The sequence below is a fragment of the Desmodus rotundus genome, chromosome 12, assembly GCF_022682495.2.
Source record: "Desmodus rotundus isolate HL8 chromosome 12, HLdesRot8A.1, whole genome shotgun sequence".
NCBI classification, from domain to species: domain Eukaryota; kingdom Metazoa; phylum Chordata; class Mammalia; order Chiroptera; family Phyllostomidae; genus Desmodus; species Desmodus rotundus.
Genome location: NC_071398.1, coordinates 68,436,618 through 68,456,666, shown reverse-complemented (window position 1 = coordinate 68,456,666; position 20,049 = coordinate 68,436,618). Strand labels below are relative to the sequence as shown.

The 20,049-nt window shown below is 45.4% G+C and overlaps 2 protein-coding genes across 5 annotated transcripts in view; one reads left to right on the top strand and one right to left on the bottom strand.

Moving 5' to 3' along the window:
• The window catches only part of FCGR1A (Fc gamma receptor Ia), an 82,726-nt gene that overhangs the window by 29,521 nt on the left and 33,156 nt on the right, over positions 1–20,049 (bottom strand). The window contains exons 2-3 of one of the 3 annotated variants that reach the window (XM_053915481.1): positions 9,249–9,370; positions 5,325–5,384 (exon numbers count right to left, since the gene is read on the bottom strand). The gene's annotated coding sequence lies outside the window, so the exon portion shown is untranslated. Of the gene's footprint in view, positions 1–5,324; positions 5,466–6,918; positions 6,938–9,248; positions 9,371–20,049 lie in introns of those variants that run through there. The other 2 variants (XM_053915482.2, XM_053915483.2) reach the window with 2 other exon arrangements.
• On the top strand, positions 10,167–13,870 carry LOC123480775 (NBPF family member NBPF6-like protein). Of its 2 annotated transcripts, XM_045203853.2 has the most exons (4): positions 10,167–10,322; positions 10,732–10,880; positions 11,091–11,123; positions 13,545–13,870. In XM_045203853.2, exons 2-4 carry the CDS (start codon positions 10,828–10,830, stop codon positions 13,822–13,824), a joined length of 366 nt encoding a protein of 121 aa, XP_045059788.1. In that variant the 5' UTR covers positions 10,167–10,322; positions 10,732–10,827; the 3' UTR covers positions 13,825–13,870. The 2 variants fall into 2 exon arrangements, with proteins under 2 accessions (XP_045059788.1, XP_045059789.1); XM_045203854.2 differs by lacking the exon at positions 11,091–11,123.

Below are 20,049 nucleotides of genomic sequence, written 5' to 3'. Positions count from 1 at the left end.
CCAGGTCCACAAGACCCGAGCGAGTTGTCCCTTCCCGACCGTCCCTCAGAACTGCCCTAGAGACGCGCCTTTGCGAGGCGGCCTTGGGTGGCGGGAAGATCACCGTGGGGATGAGGGAGGGAGTGGAGGCACCTAGGGTGAGACCCTGGGATCCCCAACTTCAGAAGGCACTCCGAGGGGTGCGCACCCGAGCGGGCGGGGCTGGAACACGCTTCCAAGAGAGGCTCTCTGGCCCTGAACTGGATGCCGGCTCTTACCCTGCCCCCAACCTGCCACCCTCCGCAACCTGCCGCAACCTGCCGCAACCCCCGCCCCCGCTCCCGCTCCCCGCCTTAGTTGATGGAAACTCCATCCTTTCGATGTTCAGGCCAAAGCACTTGATGCCGGTCTTTTTCTCAGAATCCACATCCTAATCAGTTAAAACATCCTTTATCCTCCTTGGTTAATTGCGAACTTTGATCCGCTCAATCTCTTCCTTGGTCTCTGATTTTGCCAAACGGCTCCTTCATCAAAGTAGGGAGACTATTTCAACTCGCGACCCTCGGTCCGTTAAGACTTAAGGGTTTGACACTTTTCATCTCGGGACCCTGGGGTTGGGCCCCATCGAGACTTCTTTGACTCTACCCGTCAAAATCAGCCTCTTCCCGGCCTGTCCAGAGGGCCAGGGGTGGGGCGGGGCCCCCCTCTAGATCAGAAGCCCCGCACGCCTCCGGGTGGCCCGCAGGGGAGCTCCGGGTGGCCTGGATTCAGTTTGCTGTGAGGCCGCTGGACGCGGGTGCACTATGCGCGTGGGTGCACGTGGAGAGCTTGGGGTTCCCGGGCACTCACTGCGCTGCTGGTTGGACTCGTTCTCACCGCGCAGTAATGTCCAGATGGGGCAGGGAGAGAACCCTAGGAAAAAGGCAAGAGTCCTGTCCAGTAAGGATACCAAGACGGTCTTGAAGGGACAGAAAGGGAGGGGTGGAAATAGCAAAGTGAGTGGAAGAAATCCTGAGATTTCCTCATCTACAACCACAGGCAAGAGTTGGTACCCGGTCGTCCTGGTGCTGGTAAAGGTGAGTTGCGTTTCTGCCTCCAATTGGAGCCAAAACAGATAACCTTGGCCTGGCTACCAGTGAGGAAGCAACCCCTCCACCCTTTGGATAACACTCAAATCTGTAACACTTGGACTTTGCTCCCTAGGGTTTTCATGAATTGCAAGGATTCAACTGGTAAATTTATTTTTAATGCACTTGAAATAAGCATACTTTAATATCTTTAGCAAAGGAGTTTCTGGAGGGTTTTGAACGAGGACTTTACTGTATGGGGGAAATAGGAAAACCACTAGGCTAGGGGAAGCAGAACCTAGTGTTAAGAATGACGCGCACCCAGGAACAGCACTTCTGCCAGGTAGGCTGGTTCCTAGGCTGGGCCTACTTTATTTTAAGTGCACTATTTGTGGAACTTAAGATGAATCTAGGACATTCACGATGAATATTTTAATTTTAATAGTTTTTGGTTGAATTTTACATTCCAAAAGTTATATAACAAGCACACGAAGGCTGCTTTATACAATGTCGTCTTTTTTCAAAACCAGTAAAGAAAGATGATATATAAATGACAAAGCCTCATAAAATGGCCTTTAAATATTGGTTGTTTGCACTGAAGTTTTGCTTGCTTGGATAGATGACATCTAACTCCTCTTTCTACAAAATCTGACAATCACTGCAAGACCCTAAAATCAACCTTCTAGTTCCAGCCTAGTCTTTCCTAGCCTTTCCCCCGCATCTCCTCATCATCTTTTCTATGCAGTAAAAGTCAACTCTTCCTCAGCTCCTAAGCTGCAACCCCACACTGAACAACCAGCCCCACTAAGTTGGGGCTTCCCATGAGACTCCGTTTCTCGTCAAAGAACAGAAAATTAAAGATCAAACATTGTATTCACGGTCATAAATAACAGAAAATTTTTCTATAGCCAAAAGAAATCTAGATGTGTTGTTGAGTGTTGCAGATGTTTTATCTGTAATTTAGCTCTGAAGGTAACTGGAGATGTACTTCCTCCAGAAGCTGCCACAGAGGATCTTTGGCTAAAGGGTCAGCCATAATGCATGAGGGCATTCGCAATGAAGTGATAGCATATCTTGATTTGCATGGTGGCTACTTCTCTACCTACATATTTCAAAATATATTGAACTTTGTGAGAAAGTCAAACCTGGAAGACTCTAAAATTTATGACTAAGCTGTATGTTGCTGGAAACAAGACAGTATGGGAACAGTAAAAGGATACATATGTAGATAAATGGAACTGAATGGAGACACCTAAAACAGACCCACCTTATGTGGTCAAGCTATTTTTTTAAAGACACTATAGCAGTTCAAGTGGGAAAGGAATATAATTTCAACAAATAGCACTGGAACAGCTGATTGTCTACGTAGTAGAAAAACTGCAGATCCTACCTCACTATGTAAATGAAAGCTAGTATGAATTGGCTCATAACCAAACCATACTAATTAAAACTACAAAGTTTTAGGGGAAAATACACAAGAATACCTTTGTGACTTGGTGGTAAGCAAAGATTTCCTAACTATGACACAGAAAAAAAAGTAAAAAAGAAAACTGATAAATTAGACTTTAACAATATTACAAAATGTTCTCCCCAGTAGATATTAAATGAAAAGGCAAGTCATAGACTGACAGAAAATACTCAGAAAACATACGTGGCAAAGACCCTGTCTCCAGAATATATAATGAATTCCTAAAAGAAAAAGATAGAGAAGAAAAGAGAGGGCAAAGAAGGAATGAGGGATGGAAACACAAGGATCTGTAGTCGCAAAGAGCAGAGCAGGAAACTATTGTGAGTATTTTTACATCAAAGGTTATAAAAATTTCTGGGAGGCTGGGTTTCTGGTCTGCACGCAAGCTATGGAGTCTACAGTGGTTAAGTATTGTTCTGAGGTCAGGAGGTGAATCATATAGGGTCCGGCACAAATAATGCCCCTTTTTTATTACAAAATATTTTATTACAAGATTGTAAGCATGTAATTCTGTAACATAACAATATCACACTCGAGCACACCATATGACATTTTAGGTAAAATGTTCAAATTAAAAGTATAAATTATTACACCCATATTATTACACCCTACCAACCATACTCAAGCAGGCCTTCCTTCTTCCAGACCCTATATATTTAAGAGCTGAAAAGTAAAACAGTAAAGATTGCAGAAGAAAATTTAGGAAAATATATTCACAATCTTGGAGTAGGAGAGATGTTTTGGAGTAGGATGTGTTAATAAAAAAAATAAAGAAATCAGATTTCATCAAAAATCATATGAAAATACAAAGGCAAGCCACAGACTGAGAGAAGATACTTTTAATATTCTTATCTGAAAATTAATATTGAATGTATAGAGAACTTTTAGAAATTAATAGTAAAAGCCAAGCTCATTAAAAATGAGCAAAATACTGGTGTAGGTTTTCTTCTCAAAAGAAAATTTCTAAATGGGCAAAATACATAGGAAAAGATGTTCAATATCATTACTTATTAAGAAATTACAACCACAATTAGGTACCTTTATGCACCCACAAGAATGAGTAAAATGTTAAAGACAGAGAACACCAAGAATGTGGAGTGGCTATCATATATCTTGTTGCTGTTGAGAAGGTAACACGGCACCGGCAGTTTCTCATACAGTTAGAGTTACACCTGTAAGTTCCACTGTCTGCAGAAAGAAGTGTACAAGGATATTCGTAGCAGCTTCATTCACAATAGCCACAGCTAGAAATGACCCTCTTCTTCATCCATGGCGATAGGATCACACACAGGAATAACACTCATCAAAAACGACAAAATAATACACCCGACAACATGGATGCATCTAAAAAACATTCTATTGCACGAAAAAAAAGCCAAACACATGAGAAAGTATATTCATATGTGAATTTCAAAGTAGTCAACGCTAATCTATGGGGATAGAAATCAGAATGGTTTATATCTACTTATGTTTTTGTGAACCATTTTAAGGTAAGTGACAGACGTGATCACTGAACCCAAATGATTCAGCATGCAAGTGACTTAATCTTTTCTGAATATCATGTATGGACTCCGACATTCCTTAACTCAGTTTTTCAATCCACTTTTTCTATAAAGAGGTCAGCCAACACTTTCTGTAGAGAGCCAGACAGTAAACACGTTAGGCTTGGTAGGCCGTCTGGTCTCTGTTGCAGCTGCTCAGCTCCGCCATTGTCACGCAGACGCAGCCATCATACATATTACATAAACCAGTAAGCACGGCTGTGTTCCAATAAAACCTGATTTACAAAAACAGGCTGTGGGCTGGATTTGGCCAACGGGCCACAATTTACTGACTCCTGCACAAAAATTACAATTCTTTTTCGTGCTCAACTTACGACAACTCGTCCTAGCCAGTTTAGAGCATCTCTCTGATACACCAAAGCTGTGGATTTGGGCCCGGTCAGGGCACATACAAGAATCAACCAGTGAATGCATAAATAGGTGAAACAACAAATCGATGCTTCTCGTTCTCTCTTCCTTCCTCTCTCTCTAAAATAAAAATCAATGGAATGTTTTTAAAGTTACCAAAGAAAGTCCTGAGTGTTTTTGTAGGCCTTACTTTTAATCTTATTTTTGTCTTCAAAATCTTGGAGCTTGATCAAGAAGCGGGGAGGCAAATCTTAGTGAAGTCTTCTCCCTTATCACTAATCGGAGGGCTAAGAGCAAGGGCTCTCTCTGCAGGTGAACTGCCTCCATCTGAGAGCTGGCTCTCAGCATTGCAGGGACCAACCGGTGCAAAGGTGAGCTTAGCCTTTCAGGGCCTCGGCGCTCTCACCTGCAACATGGGGTGCTGACGGCCTACACCTGCTCAGGGGTGTTCAGTGGACTAAATAAGTTATTCCATGGGAAAGCACTGAGGAGCCGAGCTGTAAGAAAGCTGTTATTCTTATGTCTTCTGTTTCTAGTTCCAACTACGCCACTGCTGACATTCTGCCTCCACCAGAATAAATTAGAGCGTTAAATGGTTTGGTTGGCCTCTCCTCCCCAATATTAGTGACCGGCATCTGGAAAACTGGTTATTTGATGATTTTGATGGTGATTTGATTGACAGAGCAGGGGACTGGATCCAACTTCATTAAGTTCTTGGACCTCGGACAGGCATCGCGATTGTTTAGCTCATGGTAAATAAACTTTTGCACATAATTCTAAGACGTGCTTTTAATATCCAGTCAGACTTACCCAAATATTATAAGAAAAATCCAAGTATATACCAATGAGACCTTGTTTTTTGTTGTTCTTAAGAAATCAAAATAGGAAAATCGAATTTACCTGGAATTTGTAGATATTCTCTTGCGGTTATTGATTATCTGTAGCAATCCAGCATTTACCCTGAAAACAAGTAAATAAAGCCTGGTTTAAAAGAATTCTGTTTGGAGTACTTGGAAAGCTACCAGCTCAGCTAGGACCCACAGTACCAGCCCCAGAGAGAAGCTCATTAGAATTGAAAGGATTTACTGCCTTTTCCCCTCAGGGCATTTGCCTGTTCTTGGCAAGGGGCAAGAGACTGAGAAGCTGGGGAGAGGGCAGCTGCTAGGAGTCAGGGGAAAACAGCACTTTAATCTCAGTGGGGTGGGAGTGAAGAGGTAGGAGGTTTAGGGGTGGGGAGGGAACAGCCAGGTCCTGGAGTGCATTAGGAAGTGAACTGGACACTTGGTAAATGATTTGTAAAAAGGCATTTACAAATTCAGCAGAATACTGGCAAGAAGCTCAGAAGGCAAGTAGGGTACAGCTGAAAGGAGAGCAGTTTTCAGTGGTACCATGATGCAAAAGAGCTAGACTTAAGTTGAAGTTCAAGACCCTCCAAAGAGAAAGTGCTTCTCGGATGGGAGCCCTGAAGATCTACAGCCCAGGAATGTGGGCAAAACCAGATGCAGACGGAGACTTCCCAGGAGTTCAATCACGTTCAGTCTTGGAATGGATTGAGGCGTCTGCCCGTCTGTGATCGCACCCAGAAGATAACATTATCCAAAGCCTCCATATTTTTTCACACATCAAGTCCATTACTCAATCACATTTCCGGGCATGCAAAGAAATACGAGCAAAAAGGGGAAACAACAAACAATTGAAACTGGCTTCCACCATGCCTGAGCTATTGCAGTATCAGCAGGCAGCACCCAGGATGTGGTTGGTGTTCAAAGACATAGAGGAGAGGGTGAAAACTTAACACCAGACAGCCGGGATTTAAAAATCAAATAAGAATTCTAAAACTGAAATATAGGGTTTTCATAGCAGTTTGGACAGTTGAAGAAGAATTGGCAATTAAAAATAAGTAAGTATCAGGGGGATTACGTGGTAATGGAAAAAATACAATTAAAGGAGGAACCAAGATGGCGGCGTAGGTAGACACACTGCACCTCCTCGCACAACCAGAACTGACAGAGAATCGAACAGCAAGGGGGACCGACACCAAGGAAACAGAAAATAATCATTCATCCAGACTGGTAGGAGGGGCGGAGACGGGCACCGGGGTGGAGAGGACTCGCGTGCCTGTGGCGGGACTGAGACTGGTGGAGTGTGGGACAAATGGCGCAGGCAGTCCGAGCACTAGCGGCCCCTGCGGCCCCACATTTGCACAGATAAACCCAGAGGGCCGGACTCAGAGTGGCGGAGAGCGGGGCAGGCAGAGTGGCGGGTAGCACCCTGCGGCACCATATTCGCCCACAGATAAACCGGAGGAACGGGCAGCGAAGCAGACCGCGCAACCCAGGGCTCCAGCTCAGGGGGGGGGGGGGGGGGGAATAAAGCCTCAAACCTCTGATTGAAAGCCCCTGGGGGTTGGGGCGGCAGCAGGAGACTCCCAGCCTCACAGGAGAGGATGTTGGAGAGACCCACAGGGGCCTAGAGTGTCCACAGGCCCACTTACTCAGGAACCAGCACCAGAGTGGCCCAGTTTGATTGTGGGTCTCGGAGTGAAAGATTGAAATCCGGAGGACAGTGAGGCGGGCGCCTTTGCTCCCACTCGGCCCCTCCCCCACGTACAGCGTCACAGTGCAGCGACCAGCATTACCCCGCCCCGGTGAACACCTAAGGCTCCGCCCCTTAAAGTAACAGACGCGCCAAGACAAACAAACAAACAAACAAAAATGGCCCAAATGACAGAACACTTCAAAGCTCCAGAAAAAATACAACTAAGCGAGGAAGAGATAGCCAACCTATCGGATGCACAGTTCAAAGCACTGGTTATCAATATGCTCACAGACTTGGTTGAATCTGTTCGAAAAACAGATGAAAAAATGAAGCCTATGCTAAGAGAAACAAAGGAAAATGTATAGGGAACCAATAGTGATGAGAAGGAAACTGGGACTCAAATCAATGGTATGGACCAGAAGGAAGAAACAAACATCCAACCAGAAAAGAATGAAGAAACAAGAACTTGGAAAAATGAGGAGAGGCTTAGGAACCTCCAGGACACCTTGAAACGTTCCAACATCCGAATTATAGGGGTGCCAGAAGGAGAAGAGGAAGAACAAAAAATTGAAAACTTATTTGAACAAATAATGGAGAACTTCCCCGATCTGGCAAAGGAAATAGACTTCTGGGAAGTCCAGGAAGCTCAGAGAGTCCCAAAGAAGCTGGACCCAAGGAGGAACACACCAAGGCACATCATAATTACATTACCCAAGATTAAACGCAAGGACCTACATCCAAGATTACTGTATCCAGCAAAGCTATCATTTAGAATGGAAGGGAAGATAAAGTGCTTCTCAGATAAGGTCAAGTTAAAGAAGCTCATCATCACCAAGCCCTTATTATATGAAATGTTAAAGGGAGTTACCTAAGAAAAAGAAGATCAAAAATAGGAACAGTAAAAATGACAGCAAACTCACAGTTATTAACGACCACACATAAAACAAAAACGAGAGCAAACTAGGCAAATAACTAGAACATGAGGGTTGTCAATAAGGGAGTGGGAGGGGGAGAGGGGGGTAAAGGTACAGAGAATAAGTAGCATAGATGATAGGTGGAAAATAGACAGGGGGAGGGTAAAAATAGTGTAGGAAATGTAGAAGCCAAAGAACTTATAAGTATGACCCATGGACATGAACTATGGGGGGGGAATGTGGGAGGGAGGGGGGTGGGCAGGATGGAGTGGAGTGGGGGGGGAAATGGGACAACTGTAATAGCATAATCAATAAATATATTTTAAAAAATACAATTAAAAACATCCATTTCAAAAAATAAACTGGTATAAAATATCTGACAGAGGGCTAAAAGGAAGGGAAGCTCAGGCCGTGTTGTAAAGGGCTAACAAATGTATCTGAAGTCTGGTGTCATCGGATACGAATATTGGATTGAAAGCAGTTTTGTAACATGTAATGGCCAATAAAAAAAAACAACTGAGGAGCATTCTAGCCAAATGTCCAAGAAATTCTACCAACTCCAAATAGGATAGAAACAAGAGAACTGCATCTGGTACATTATTGTAAAACCGAAAATCAAAGGCAAACAGAGTCATAGAAGCATCCAGAAGGAAAAAAATTCACATGACATTAAGTATTAAAGGGCTAAAATACTGTCATTTTCAATACAGTGTAATCCCTGACAAACTATCTTTCAAAGTAAAGGTGAAATAAAGGCCTTTCCAGGTAGACAGCAAACTTCACGGAACGACAGACAGAGAGTAGTTCTGAGGCAGAAGTTCAGTGATCTGAAGGGAAAACATGGAAACAAAGGAAACAATGAAAAGATGGGTTAAAAATGTGAGTGAATAAAAAAATTACTGTTCAAAATAACAATAATAATAATGATGTCCGTGTGATTTAAATGTATTTTGAAATAAAATGTATGACAAATGGAGGTAACATTAGTAGAGCCCTAGCATTGTCTGAGAAGTGTGAAGTGTATCAGGATGAAACCAAAAGCTAAACAGTTATTTTTGTGTGTGTGATTTCAGCAGTTTTAAAAACACAAAGTGGGAAACGAGGTCAGGCGATCCCTCCCACTCCTGTTTGCCTGCGACTCTTCACAGTCATAGCTGTTGTATCACTGAGCAATTGCTGGCACTTTTCATCTGATCCCCTCCATTTCATGGGCTACATTTTTAAAAAGACTTTATTGATTTTCAGAGAGAGGGTAAGGGAGGGAGAAAGATAAGGTGTGAAACCTGGATGTGAGAGAGAGACATGATTGCCTGTTGCCTCCTATGTGCTCCTACAGGGGGGAGGGGGGAAGGGGCATGTGCCCAACCCCCACCTTTCAGGACTGCCGCTGACCAGCTGAGCCACACTGCCCAAGGCTTCACGGCCTAGATGTTCCTGGGCTCTGTCATGGGCCTTTTTCTGACTTTTTGGCAGCTCAGGTAACTCTCTCAAGATCTGAATAAAAGAATAAACGTATTAGATCTACAAATTAGCACCACGTCAAGTACTCAGTATTCATTCAAAGGCATAAAATATTTTAAGGACTTTGATAAAGTGGAAAGTAACCTGCGGAGCCAGAATAAAATTCAAAACAGACATTAGCAGAGTATGATGCGAATAGAGGGTTTTTAAAAAGCAATGCAAAAGCAATCATCTACAAGTAGCAAAGTGTGGTGAGCGTGGGAGTTTAGAAGGTTAACATTGACTTCGTGTCAAATGAAACCCCTGCGTATTTCCCTACTGCGAGGAAAAGAAATCCAACATTGCAGTGGAATACACGTAGTATTATGGGATGGAAAGTAAGATCATTTATTAGTCAAAATTAGAGCACTATACTCAGTTTTTGGTCACTGTGCTCTTGAAAGGCTATAGGGGTACAATCTGGAGAGTTCCCAAAGAGAAACAGTAATAATCAGTAAGGCTTTTAAAAATTCTTTTAGGAAGAGCCGCAAGAATTACTTTTATTGAAACTATCTTCGAGAAAATAAAAGGTGTTGAGAAAATATTGTTTTGATGTTTTCTAGCAAAAGCAAGGCTAATTCGCTTAGGTTTTTCTTTAGAAATATATGGGTTGGTAGTATCAGCCAAAGGGTACACAGGTACTAAAACTGGCTGGTGAGCGGGGCGGTCTCTGTTGGCAGAGACATCCAGGGAACAGGCAGCCCTGTGCTGAGCGTGGCCGGCCACCAGAGGGCAGAGCTTCCTCCAGTTCTGTAGTTGTCTGTGTATTCTCATTCTGTGAATACCGCCTGAAACTTGGCACCCTGACTCATTCCCACGGCAGGATTGTTGACTAGGTATTCTCCATCTCAAACTTCATTTCTGCCGTCACGACTCTCAAAACTTGTGGCTGATAAAAAGGTTTTCTGATATCTGAAGGGACACTCCCAGGGAACTTGGTCTAACGGTAAGTGGCAAAGGGTTACTCATCCCTTAACCCAGCTTAAAACCCATTTGTTTTCATTTGTTGACATCACCGTTTGCTTGCTTTTTCTTCTAAAACGCCTCTAGAGCCTCCTCATCCTCCTCTTGGCAGTGTCTCTCCCTATTTGCTGTGTCATTCCTCCAGCCCAATAGGTCACCAGGGTCATGATGGCTGAGGGGGCGCCCTTCAAGTAGGCACACTGTAGGCTTCCCTCTTTACTTCCTTGTAGTTCTGCTCTTGTGAGTTGATGCTCCTATGGGATCCTCTTTAAAAACCCAATTTCACTAAAGCACAATTTTGTTGATACCTCTAGGTGGCTTTGGAGAAACGCCCAGCCATTGTGGAGACCCAGACTCATTTCTTTCCCATCTTTTTTTTTTTTTTTTTAAAGGAGGCAGTAAGGGACTTTTTCATGAGAAAATACTGTGACTGAAGGCTGGGATGCATCAGCCTTTAGAGAGGAAGGGACCTGCTGAGAGGGGAGTGAATGAGCAGGAGGCCCAGCCAGAGGAAGCAGGATCCTCTTGAGTCCCACAGCAGGTAAGAAACCTGTTCAGATGTTCAGAGGCTTCCACTGTCACAATTAAGTCACTGCCATCGTAGCTGCTGGCAGGGTCTGCATTCAGGCTCTTAAAACCTTCCTGCTAATTCCTTAGGGAAAAGGCTATAGTATTTTTATTATTACATTACTCAGAGTAATTTGGTTTTGACTAACAACTCGTGTATTCACCAAATATATGATCTTTGCAGGTGCTTGAAATTTCATGGAAATCTTCCAGTCACGTAAGTAGTGTCTCTTTTGTGCATCGTAGGAGATAGGAGCACATAAGAACCTCCTGTCGGTGCAGATGTTTCTCTGGTGAACGCTGACCCATCCCAGCACTGGGGAAGGCGGATTTATACAGAGGCTCCTTTATCTCCACTCTATTCTCTACCGAAGCTCCTGTCCCTGGTTTCTCAAGTGGTGTTTTTGATGAGCTTAATTTTAAAAATAAGCTTACAAAATTGCCAAGTAATGGCCCGTTGGCTGGATTTGTCATTAGTCTATCCTTAATGGCTGTTCTATTACTTTTCAAAGACATTCAAATACTATAGGATTAATTCACTACACAGTTACCCGTGAGCACCAGTTACGGAAATACTAAATCATCACTAACTTGCTTAGTGGTTGGGGCACAGCTTTGGAGGCGATTAAAATTCTCCTTCACGCTCCATTGGGTCATGGTCAACATGTACCACTTAAATTTCCCTGACCCAGAGAATAATGTTAGAGCTAAAATAACCTTAGAGTCAGTCCTATGTCCTCGTTTTGGAACTGAGAACAGTCAGGCCCAAGGATACAGTCACTTAATTGAAGTGGCAGAAATAGTAGAATCCTGGGCTCTCAATTCACAAAGCCTACACCCACTTTGTCAAATACATTTTAAAAATTTATAGTCTTATGATTATTTTTGTTAAAAATTGACTTTATTTTGGAGGAATTTTAAGTTCAGAGCAAAATTCAGTGGAAAATACAAAGAATTCCTGCATACTCGGCCCCTCCCACCCCCCAACATGCAGAGCCTCCTCCCCTGCTACCAACACCCTGCACCAGAGTGGTGTATGTGTTGCATAGTTTACGTTAGGGTTTATTCTTGGTGGAGTACATTTCATGGGTTTTGACAAAAGTATAAAGACACGTGTCCACCATTATAGTGTTACATAGAGTGACTATTCGCTGCCCTAAAACACACTATGCTTCATCTACCTATCCCTCCTTCCCTCCCTCCTAATCCCTGGCAACCACCGATCTTTTCTCCACTGCCTCCATAGTTTCGCCTTGTCCAGAATGTCGTACAGCTGCAAACGTAGCTTTTGCAGATTGGCTTCTTTCACTTAGTCATCTGCGTCTAAGTTTCCTTCATGTCTTTTTGTAGCTTGATTGCTCATTTCTTTTTAGTGTTGAATAATATTCCATTTTTCTGAAAACGTGCTACACTTTATTCATCCATCGACCGACTGATGGACAGCTTGGTTTCTCCCAAGGCTTGGTAACGATGAATAAAGCTGCTATAGACACTGTGTGCAGGTTTTATGTGGACATAAGTTTTCATCTCATTTGGATAAATAGTGAGGAGTATGATTGTTGGTAAGAATATGTTCAGTTTTGTAAGAAACCGCAAAACCATCTCTCAGAGCGGCTGTAGCATTTTGTATTCCCACCAGCAATAAATAAGAGTATCTTTTGCTCCACATTCTCACCGGTATTTGGTGTCGTCAGTGTTTTGGATTTGTACCCTTCTAACAGGTATGCAGTGATATCTCATTGTTGTTTCAATCTGTAATTCCATAATGATATATGAGGTTGAGTGTCTTTTTGTAAGCTTAGTTAATGCTTATGTATTAAATGTAGGCGAGTCCAGAACACTCCCTCAATCAAGACCAGTACCGTTAAGGTTTTCTGTGCATAGGGTCAGACTGCCAGCAATGAAGTTTACAGTGGCTTTGGCTTCCAGAGCTTCCTCCCAACAGCAGGTTAATTGGCCGAAAGTGTTGGTTGAATGACCAAGGGATGGACGCCCACATTTTTGTAAAGTCATTTTCCTGTCATCTAGGCATGTTTAGGAGCTGGTTCTAATATTCGCTGAGTCTTCCTGAGCATTTAAATAGCCACATACCTGGCAATCATTTTGATTAGTAAAGGGAGGTATGCATTGGATGGTGGACCTTAGTGGGCAAAGAAAATCCCTAACAGAAAAAGGAACATGAGGTTGAATATTTTGTGTTAGTTTGTAAAGTAGTAATATCACAATAATTGTTATTAAAATAAGTCCTGTAGGAAATTGAGGGAACCCAACAGAATCTTGATTCTCTCACATAATTTTCCTTATAATTTCCCAATTAACACCTGGCTTTGTTCACTGTGTTGAGATGGATTATAAGCTGAAGAGAGGGACTGGAAGCAGATTTTAAAGCAGAGTTGGAGAAGAAAGTCTGGTTCCCTTTTCAGAAGTTTGGGGCAGGGGGAGACAGTTTTGGAAGGGGTCTCTCACACAGAGGAAGGCTTTGTTCTCCTTCCTTCATTCCCTTTACCACATTCACCACTAACGCGGGCTAGAATTCGGCATGGTGGCTTTCGGGTGAAATTCTCAAAGGGCTTTCTGCTGATGTGTCACTACCCACCAGTCACCCCTCTCCACCATTACTGTTTCTTTCCCACTTCAGGAAATATTCCCTGATCCAAGATCAGGCTCGGGAGTTGACCCGCCTGCGGCAGAAGGTGAGGCTCGGAGGAGCCATCTCTGCCCTTCTCATCCAGCATGTCAAGAACACAGTGAAGAACTTCGAGGAGCTTCTCAGCAGCAGTAAACTGGACCACTCCATGGAGCAGCACTTCCGCCAGCAGCTGGCCAGTGGGAGAGAGCTGGCAGAGAGCCTGGCCAGCAAATTCAGCACAGGTGGTCCCAGGGCCCGGGAAGACCTTCAGTCCCTCCCAAGGACCTAGGCTCACCCGAGCCCACAGCCACCCACAAGTCACTTTTCAATCTGGTGTCCTGCTTTGTAGTCACCATCTCGGGGCCCTGGCAGAGCCAGGATTGGCTGGTGGGGAGCAGCGGAGAAGCCCCCAGGGTTGGGAGTGCTGTGTTAATCGCCAGCTCCTGCCTCTCTCGTGTTGTGTCTCCGCTGGGAGGAGGCGTCACTGGGGACGATGGCACTTACCTGAAACGTATAGGGGTAAAGGGAAGCGGAATGAGGGCTGCCGGTTGTTGTGAAAAGAAGGGTCTTCAGATTAGGAATCTGGACTAGGGTCCAGAGTTGACTCATACCTGTTTATTATCAGCTCTGGAGAGGATTATATTTCTTTTTATTTCTGTTTTCTCAACCAAAAAATTACGTCAAATAATACTAGCCCCTTTCGGCTGCATGACTGTTCTAAGAATCAAATGTGCAATATTAATAAGTACACTACAAAAAAAAACCCCAGGATCATGCTGATTTGCACATGGTTTAGGCACAATATGTATTGGTACCAGTGTTGGGAACATCAGTTAATTAAATAATGTTCCGGAGCCTTTTACTTAGAACATTTTCTAGAACACCTGAGAGCACATCGTAAGAGCAGGCTTGAGGCCGCTGTGTGCGCTCCTGCTTGAGGCCGCTGTGTGCGCTCCTGGTGGTAAAGTCAGAGAGGTGGGACAGGGGTCTCTGTCACCTCTGAACAGGCAGGAGCAGTTTCCCCATGAAAGCTGTGATAGGGCGCACAGACGCAAGACCGGGAACCAGCCTCGTGGTGGGACTGGGAGGCTCTGCCTGGAGCAGCTCAGAGACCAGCTGGACAAGTGCCCCCAAAATCTATGGGAAAAGAGACATTTTTAGGTTTTTACTCTGACTCAGGGCAGAGCAAGTAGATTATGGTGTGGTGGTGGGCTCGGGAAAGCCTGCGCCAGGCAAGTTCTCTGAAGACTGAACCCCAGGTCTCCTGAGAAAATTCAGAGCATCCTGGACTCGAGTGGCAAGTAGTCACGTCTCTGATCCCAGAGAGAAGCCCGCATTTGTTTGCAGTCCAGGAACCAAGACCTGCTTAAGTTATGACTGATCCTCCTTTGAATTTGGTTTTCAGATGACTGTATAAATAAGACGAATCAGAGGGTACAGATGCTTCAGGCCCTCAGGTAACTCTCTGTTTTCAGGGTCTGTGAAAGATGTGGTCTGGTGAGGGATCCAGAGCAGGGCCAGAAGGTCACAGAAGCAAACAGCTGGTGATACCACTGAACTGTTGTGTATCCTTAGTCTCCTTGCCTATTTTTTAACTTTATTATTCTGTTGGTTCCCATTCTCATATTAACTTACCAATTTAGTCATATGGAGCTGCTGTAACCTAACTACCCAGTCTTAGGGGTCTCCCGTACTCCTTGGATCACCTCTGGCTCCCCCTAGCTTTTTGAAGACCAGAGTGAGATTACGTCGGGCTTTTTCAAGGGTGATCCAAGGGGTGCTGGCAGATGTTAAATAGCTACACATTTTTCTTGCAAAAAAAAAATTAATACTGTGTGAGTATACTTAGGGGAGGAAGTCTAGAAAGTACCTAACCTCTGGGAGTCTACATTGCCTCCGGAAGCAATGTAAATGGGCCACCGCAAAAACTATGAAATGGATTATGTTTGCACAGTGCACTGAGTTCTCACTGGCCTCTGGGCGTCCTGTGAAAAGACAGGAGTGTTATTTAAAGGGCCCAGTGGTTCTTCTCTCTTGGTCAGGGTGTTTGTGGCTGAGGCACCCGACTACGGTTGTTCTCCTCTGGCCCCCACTGTCTACCCCCAAACAGCAATGAACTGTTTGGATTCCTCTCTAAAGAAAATGTCTCCTTGACATCTGGGGCCTCTTCTGTGGGTCCCCAAATCAGTATAGCTGTAGCATTCAGGTGACCAATATTTTTATTTCTTTTTCTTCCCCCACCAGTATCTTAAGGAAGATGAATAAGATGGGCGGAGTGGCGGAAGTCCTAGAGACCAGGCAGGACGCCTCGCCCTGGACTCTGTTCCAGATCCACTCCAGCAGCCATGCCCAGTGGACTGCCCGTCGCTGCCCTGGCAGCGCCTGCCCGCTGCCTGAGGAGCAGGAAGTGCGCTCCATGGTGAATATGGCCAGTTAGTACCAAGACAGCCTCCGCTTTCCTGGCGCTCACTCGTTTGTCCAGACCAAACCCTGCGGATCTACTGCTATGGACCTAGTTGAGCACAGGCCTGGGCCCAAGGATGTCAGGTAGCTTTTCCCCATTCCTAGCACCACATGTCATCAGCCATGCAGACCCCCTCTGGCAACCACACGGTGTTGGACTCCAGGGGCAGAGTCACCAATTGGGAAAGGGAGGGGCTAGGGCTCCCCCGTGACGGCAACACAGTCACCACGGCAACAACACAGTCATCACGGTGGGTCTGCAAGGTCTGGCTACAACGAAGCCTCCTCTTGGGCTAGACAAACAAACGAGCACCCAGAAGGGGACGCTGTCTTGGTACTCACTGGTGGCATTCACCGTGGGGCATGTTTCCTCCTCATCAAGCAGTGTCATCTTTCAGGCCACTGACGTGAACGTCACTAACGTCGGGTCTCTGATCTTGGAACCCTGGGGTAAACAGCCACAGTTTCTATTTTCTATTCATCACTAAATATTCTTTATTATTTGTGCATTTATAGATTCCATCCATCATTCTAGTAATTTGGCTATAATATCCCCTAAACCATTAGAAGCTGGGACATGTCTCAGGTTTAGAGTGAATCCATCACCAGCATGCCCCCCGCCCCCCGCCCCGACCAGAGGACACTTGGATAACCTTGGTGGGGACAGGAGGAGGAGAGTAAGTTTAAAATCAGCACTTCAACTCCCCTCCTAAGAAAAGCAGTCATATTTTTTAGGCAATAGTATGAGTCAAATCCTGGTGTGAATAACACCAAGAAACCATCCTTGGTTCCTGGCTATTGCTGATTTTCTTTTCTTTTTCTTTTTTTTTTTTAAATATATTTATTGATGATGCTATTACAGTTGTCCCATTTCCCCCCCCACTCCACTCCATCCTGCCCACCCCCCTCCCTCCCACATTCCCCCCCCCATAGTTCATGTCCATGGGTCATACTTATAAGTTCTTTGGCTTCTACATTTCCTACACTATTTTTACCCTCCCCCTGTCTATTTTCCACTTATCATCTATGCTACTTATTCTCTGTACCTTTACCCCCCTCTCCCCCTCCCACTCCCTTATTGACAACCCTCATGTTCTAGTTGTTTGCCTAGTTTGCTCTCGTTTTTGTTTTATGTGTGGTCGTTAATAACTGTGAGTTTGCTGTCATTTTTACTGTTCCTATTTTTGATCTTCTTTTTCTTAGGTAACTCCCTTTAACATTTCATATAATAAGGGCTTGGTGATGATGAGCTTCTTTAACTTGACCTTATCTGAGAAGCACTTTATCTTCCCTTCCATTCTAAATGATAGCTTTGCTGGATACAGTAATCTTGGATGTAGGTCCTTGCGTTTAATCTTGGGTAATGTAATTATGATGTGCCTTGGTGTGTTCCTCCTTGGGTCCAGCTTCTTTGGGACTCTCTGAGCTTCCTGGACTTCCCAGAAGTCTATTTCCTTTGCCAGATAGGGGAAGTTCTCCATTATTTGTTCAAATAAGTTTTCAATTTTTTGTTCTTCCTCTTCTCCTTCTGGCACCCCTATAATTCGGATGTTGGAACGTTTCAAGGTGTCCTGGAGGTTCCTAAGCCTCTCCTCATTTTTCCAAGTTCTTGTTTCTTCATTCTTTTCTGGTTGGATGTTTGTTTCTTCCTTCTGGTCCATACCATTGATTTGAGTCCCAGTTTCCTTCTCATCACTATTGGTTCCCTGTACATTTTCCTTTGTTTCTCTTAGCATAGGCTTCATTTTTTCATCTGTTTTTCGAACAAATTCAACCAAGTCTGTGAGCATATTGATAACCAGTGCTTTGAACTGTGCATCCGGTAGGTTGGCTATCTCTTCCTCGCTTAGTTGTATTTTTTCTGGAGCTTTGAAGTGTTCTGTCATTTGGGCCATTTTTGTTTGTTTGTTTGTTTGTCTTGGCACGTCTGTTACTTTAAGGGGCGGAGCCTTAGGTGTTCACCGGGGCGGGGTAATGCTGGTCGCTGCGCTGTGACGCTGTACGTGGGGGAGGGGCCGAGTGGGAGCAAAGGCGCCTGCCTCACTGTCCTCCGGATTTCAATCTTCCACTCCAATACCCACAATCAAACTGGGCCACTCTGGTGCTGGTTCCTGAGTAAGTGGGCCTGTGCACACTCTAGGCCCCTGTGGGTCTCTCCAACATCCTCTCCTGTGAGGCTGGGAGTCTCCTGCTGCCGCCCCAACCCCCAGGGGCTTTCAATCAGAGGTTTGAGGCTTTATTTCCCCGAGCTGGAGCCCTGGGTTGCGCAGCGGTCTGCTTCGCTGCCCGCCGTTCGTCAGGTTTATCTGTGGGCGAATGTGGTGCCGCAAGGTGCTACCCGCCACTCTGCCTGCCCCACTCTCCGCCACTCTGAGTCTGGCCCTCTGGGTTTATCTGTGCAAATGTGGGACCGCAGGGTCTGCTAGTGCTCGGACTGCCTGCGCCATTTGTCCCACACTCCGCCAGTCTCAGTCCCGCCACAGCCACGCGAGTCCTCTCCACCCCGGTGCCCGTCTCCGCCCCTCCTACCAGTCTGGATGAATGATTATTTTCTGTTTCCTTGGTGTCAGTCCCCTTGCTGTTCGATTCTCTGTCAGTTCTGGTTGTGCGAGGAGGCGCAGTGTGTCTACCTACGCCGCCATCTTGGTTCCCTCCTATCTCTTTTTCTTTTAAATATATAATTTTCTTTTTTTTTCTAAAGTATTTTAGGCAATGGATGAGCCATCATGCACTTTGACCTGGTACTTACTCCTGTTTCTCGTTTTACCCTGCGGAGCAAAGCAGTACAGTGTTTTTCCCCCCAGGATTCTAGCAGCCAAGGAAAGACGGAAAATATGCATTTACCAAGCACCTATTATGCTCACATTATTGACCACTCTACATGTTGCCTCATTTAATCAGCACAGTGATCCTCTCAGGCGGGTGTTAGTGTCCTGACTTTCTAGCACAGCTGAGGGCAGTGAGGCCCAGTGAAGTCAGGGGACTGACCAGAGGCACCAGCGGGGACAACACGCACTGCGAGCCTGCCTGACTCGGAGGCTCAGGCAGTCCCCTGCGCCGCAGCCTGGGCTGGCAGGGACGGAGTACCTCATCCGCTCTTCTGCTAGGCTTCTGCAGCCAGTGTTTTGCCAGCCTACTTTTTCTGCCCCCGAGCTCAGCCCAAAGGCCTAGCTTCTGCAAATGAGACAAGACCTTGCACACACTGCCCATCCACCCGAGAACTTATAAGTGGATGGACTGCCCTTCGTATGCACGTGAGCTCTTCCAAGGGGCCCATGGGAGTTGTATGTGCATCCTGGAACTCGTTGCCCAGGGGCACTTGGTTCTACTTCAGCACTGCCCTGGGAGACAGGAGAAGGGCAAGCACACCTTCCCCTCACCCGCAATTCCTGCCGCACACTGCAGATGCGGCCTCTGGGAGGTGTGCCCGAGAGCATTAGCCTTATTTTCTGCTGCCTCCGTCTTCCCTGAGGGAGAGGGGAGCCTCCTTTTTCCCATTTGACATCATTATGCTCTTAGAGGGCAATGGCTTATTATTCATTAGCAGCTGGTATTACATGAACTGGGGGAGGAGTGACCTACTGGATACTGACTTAAGTGTGCAGTTCCCTAGAGGACCTCGACATGGTTGAGGTGGAACAAGGACCTCACTCCTGCCTGCCCTGGGGAGAAATATGTCTACTTTATGGCCCTTGACAATAATCCTTGAAAGGAGGCAGACTGTTAAACTTTTCTCAGAATCGTGGCCCTGCCACCCTGCTGGGGGGTTTTTCCTGCAAAGGGAGACAGCAAAGGACATGGCCACGTGTTCATGGCATCACTGAGCTGTAAGATGCCATATATTTTTTGGTTCTACAATCCCCCATGCAGAAGTACTCCAGTCATTCTTTGGACAGGAGCCGGGTCATCTGAACTACATTTATGAATTATTTTTGCAATCTCACGAGCTGCTCTGGTGGGATCCAAATTGCCACCTGCCTCGCTCAGACAGCCTGCAGCCTCCGTAGGGGTCCAGCGCAGCTGAGGCAGGAGGAGTGGGGGTCCCCAGGAG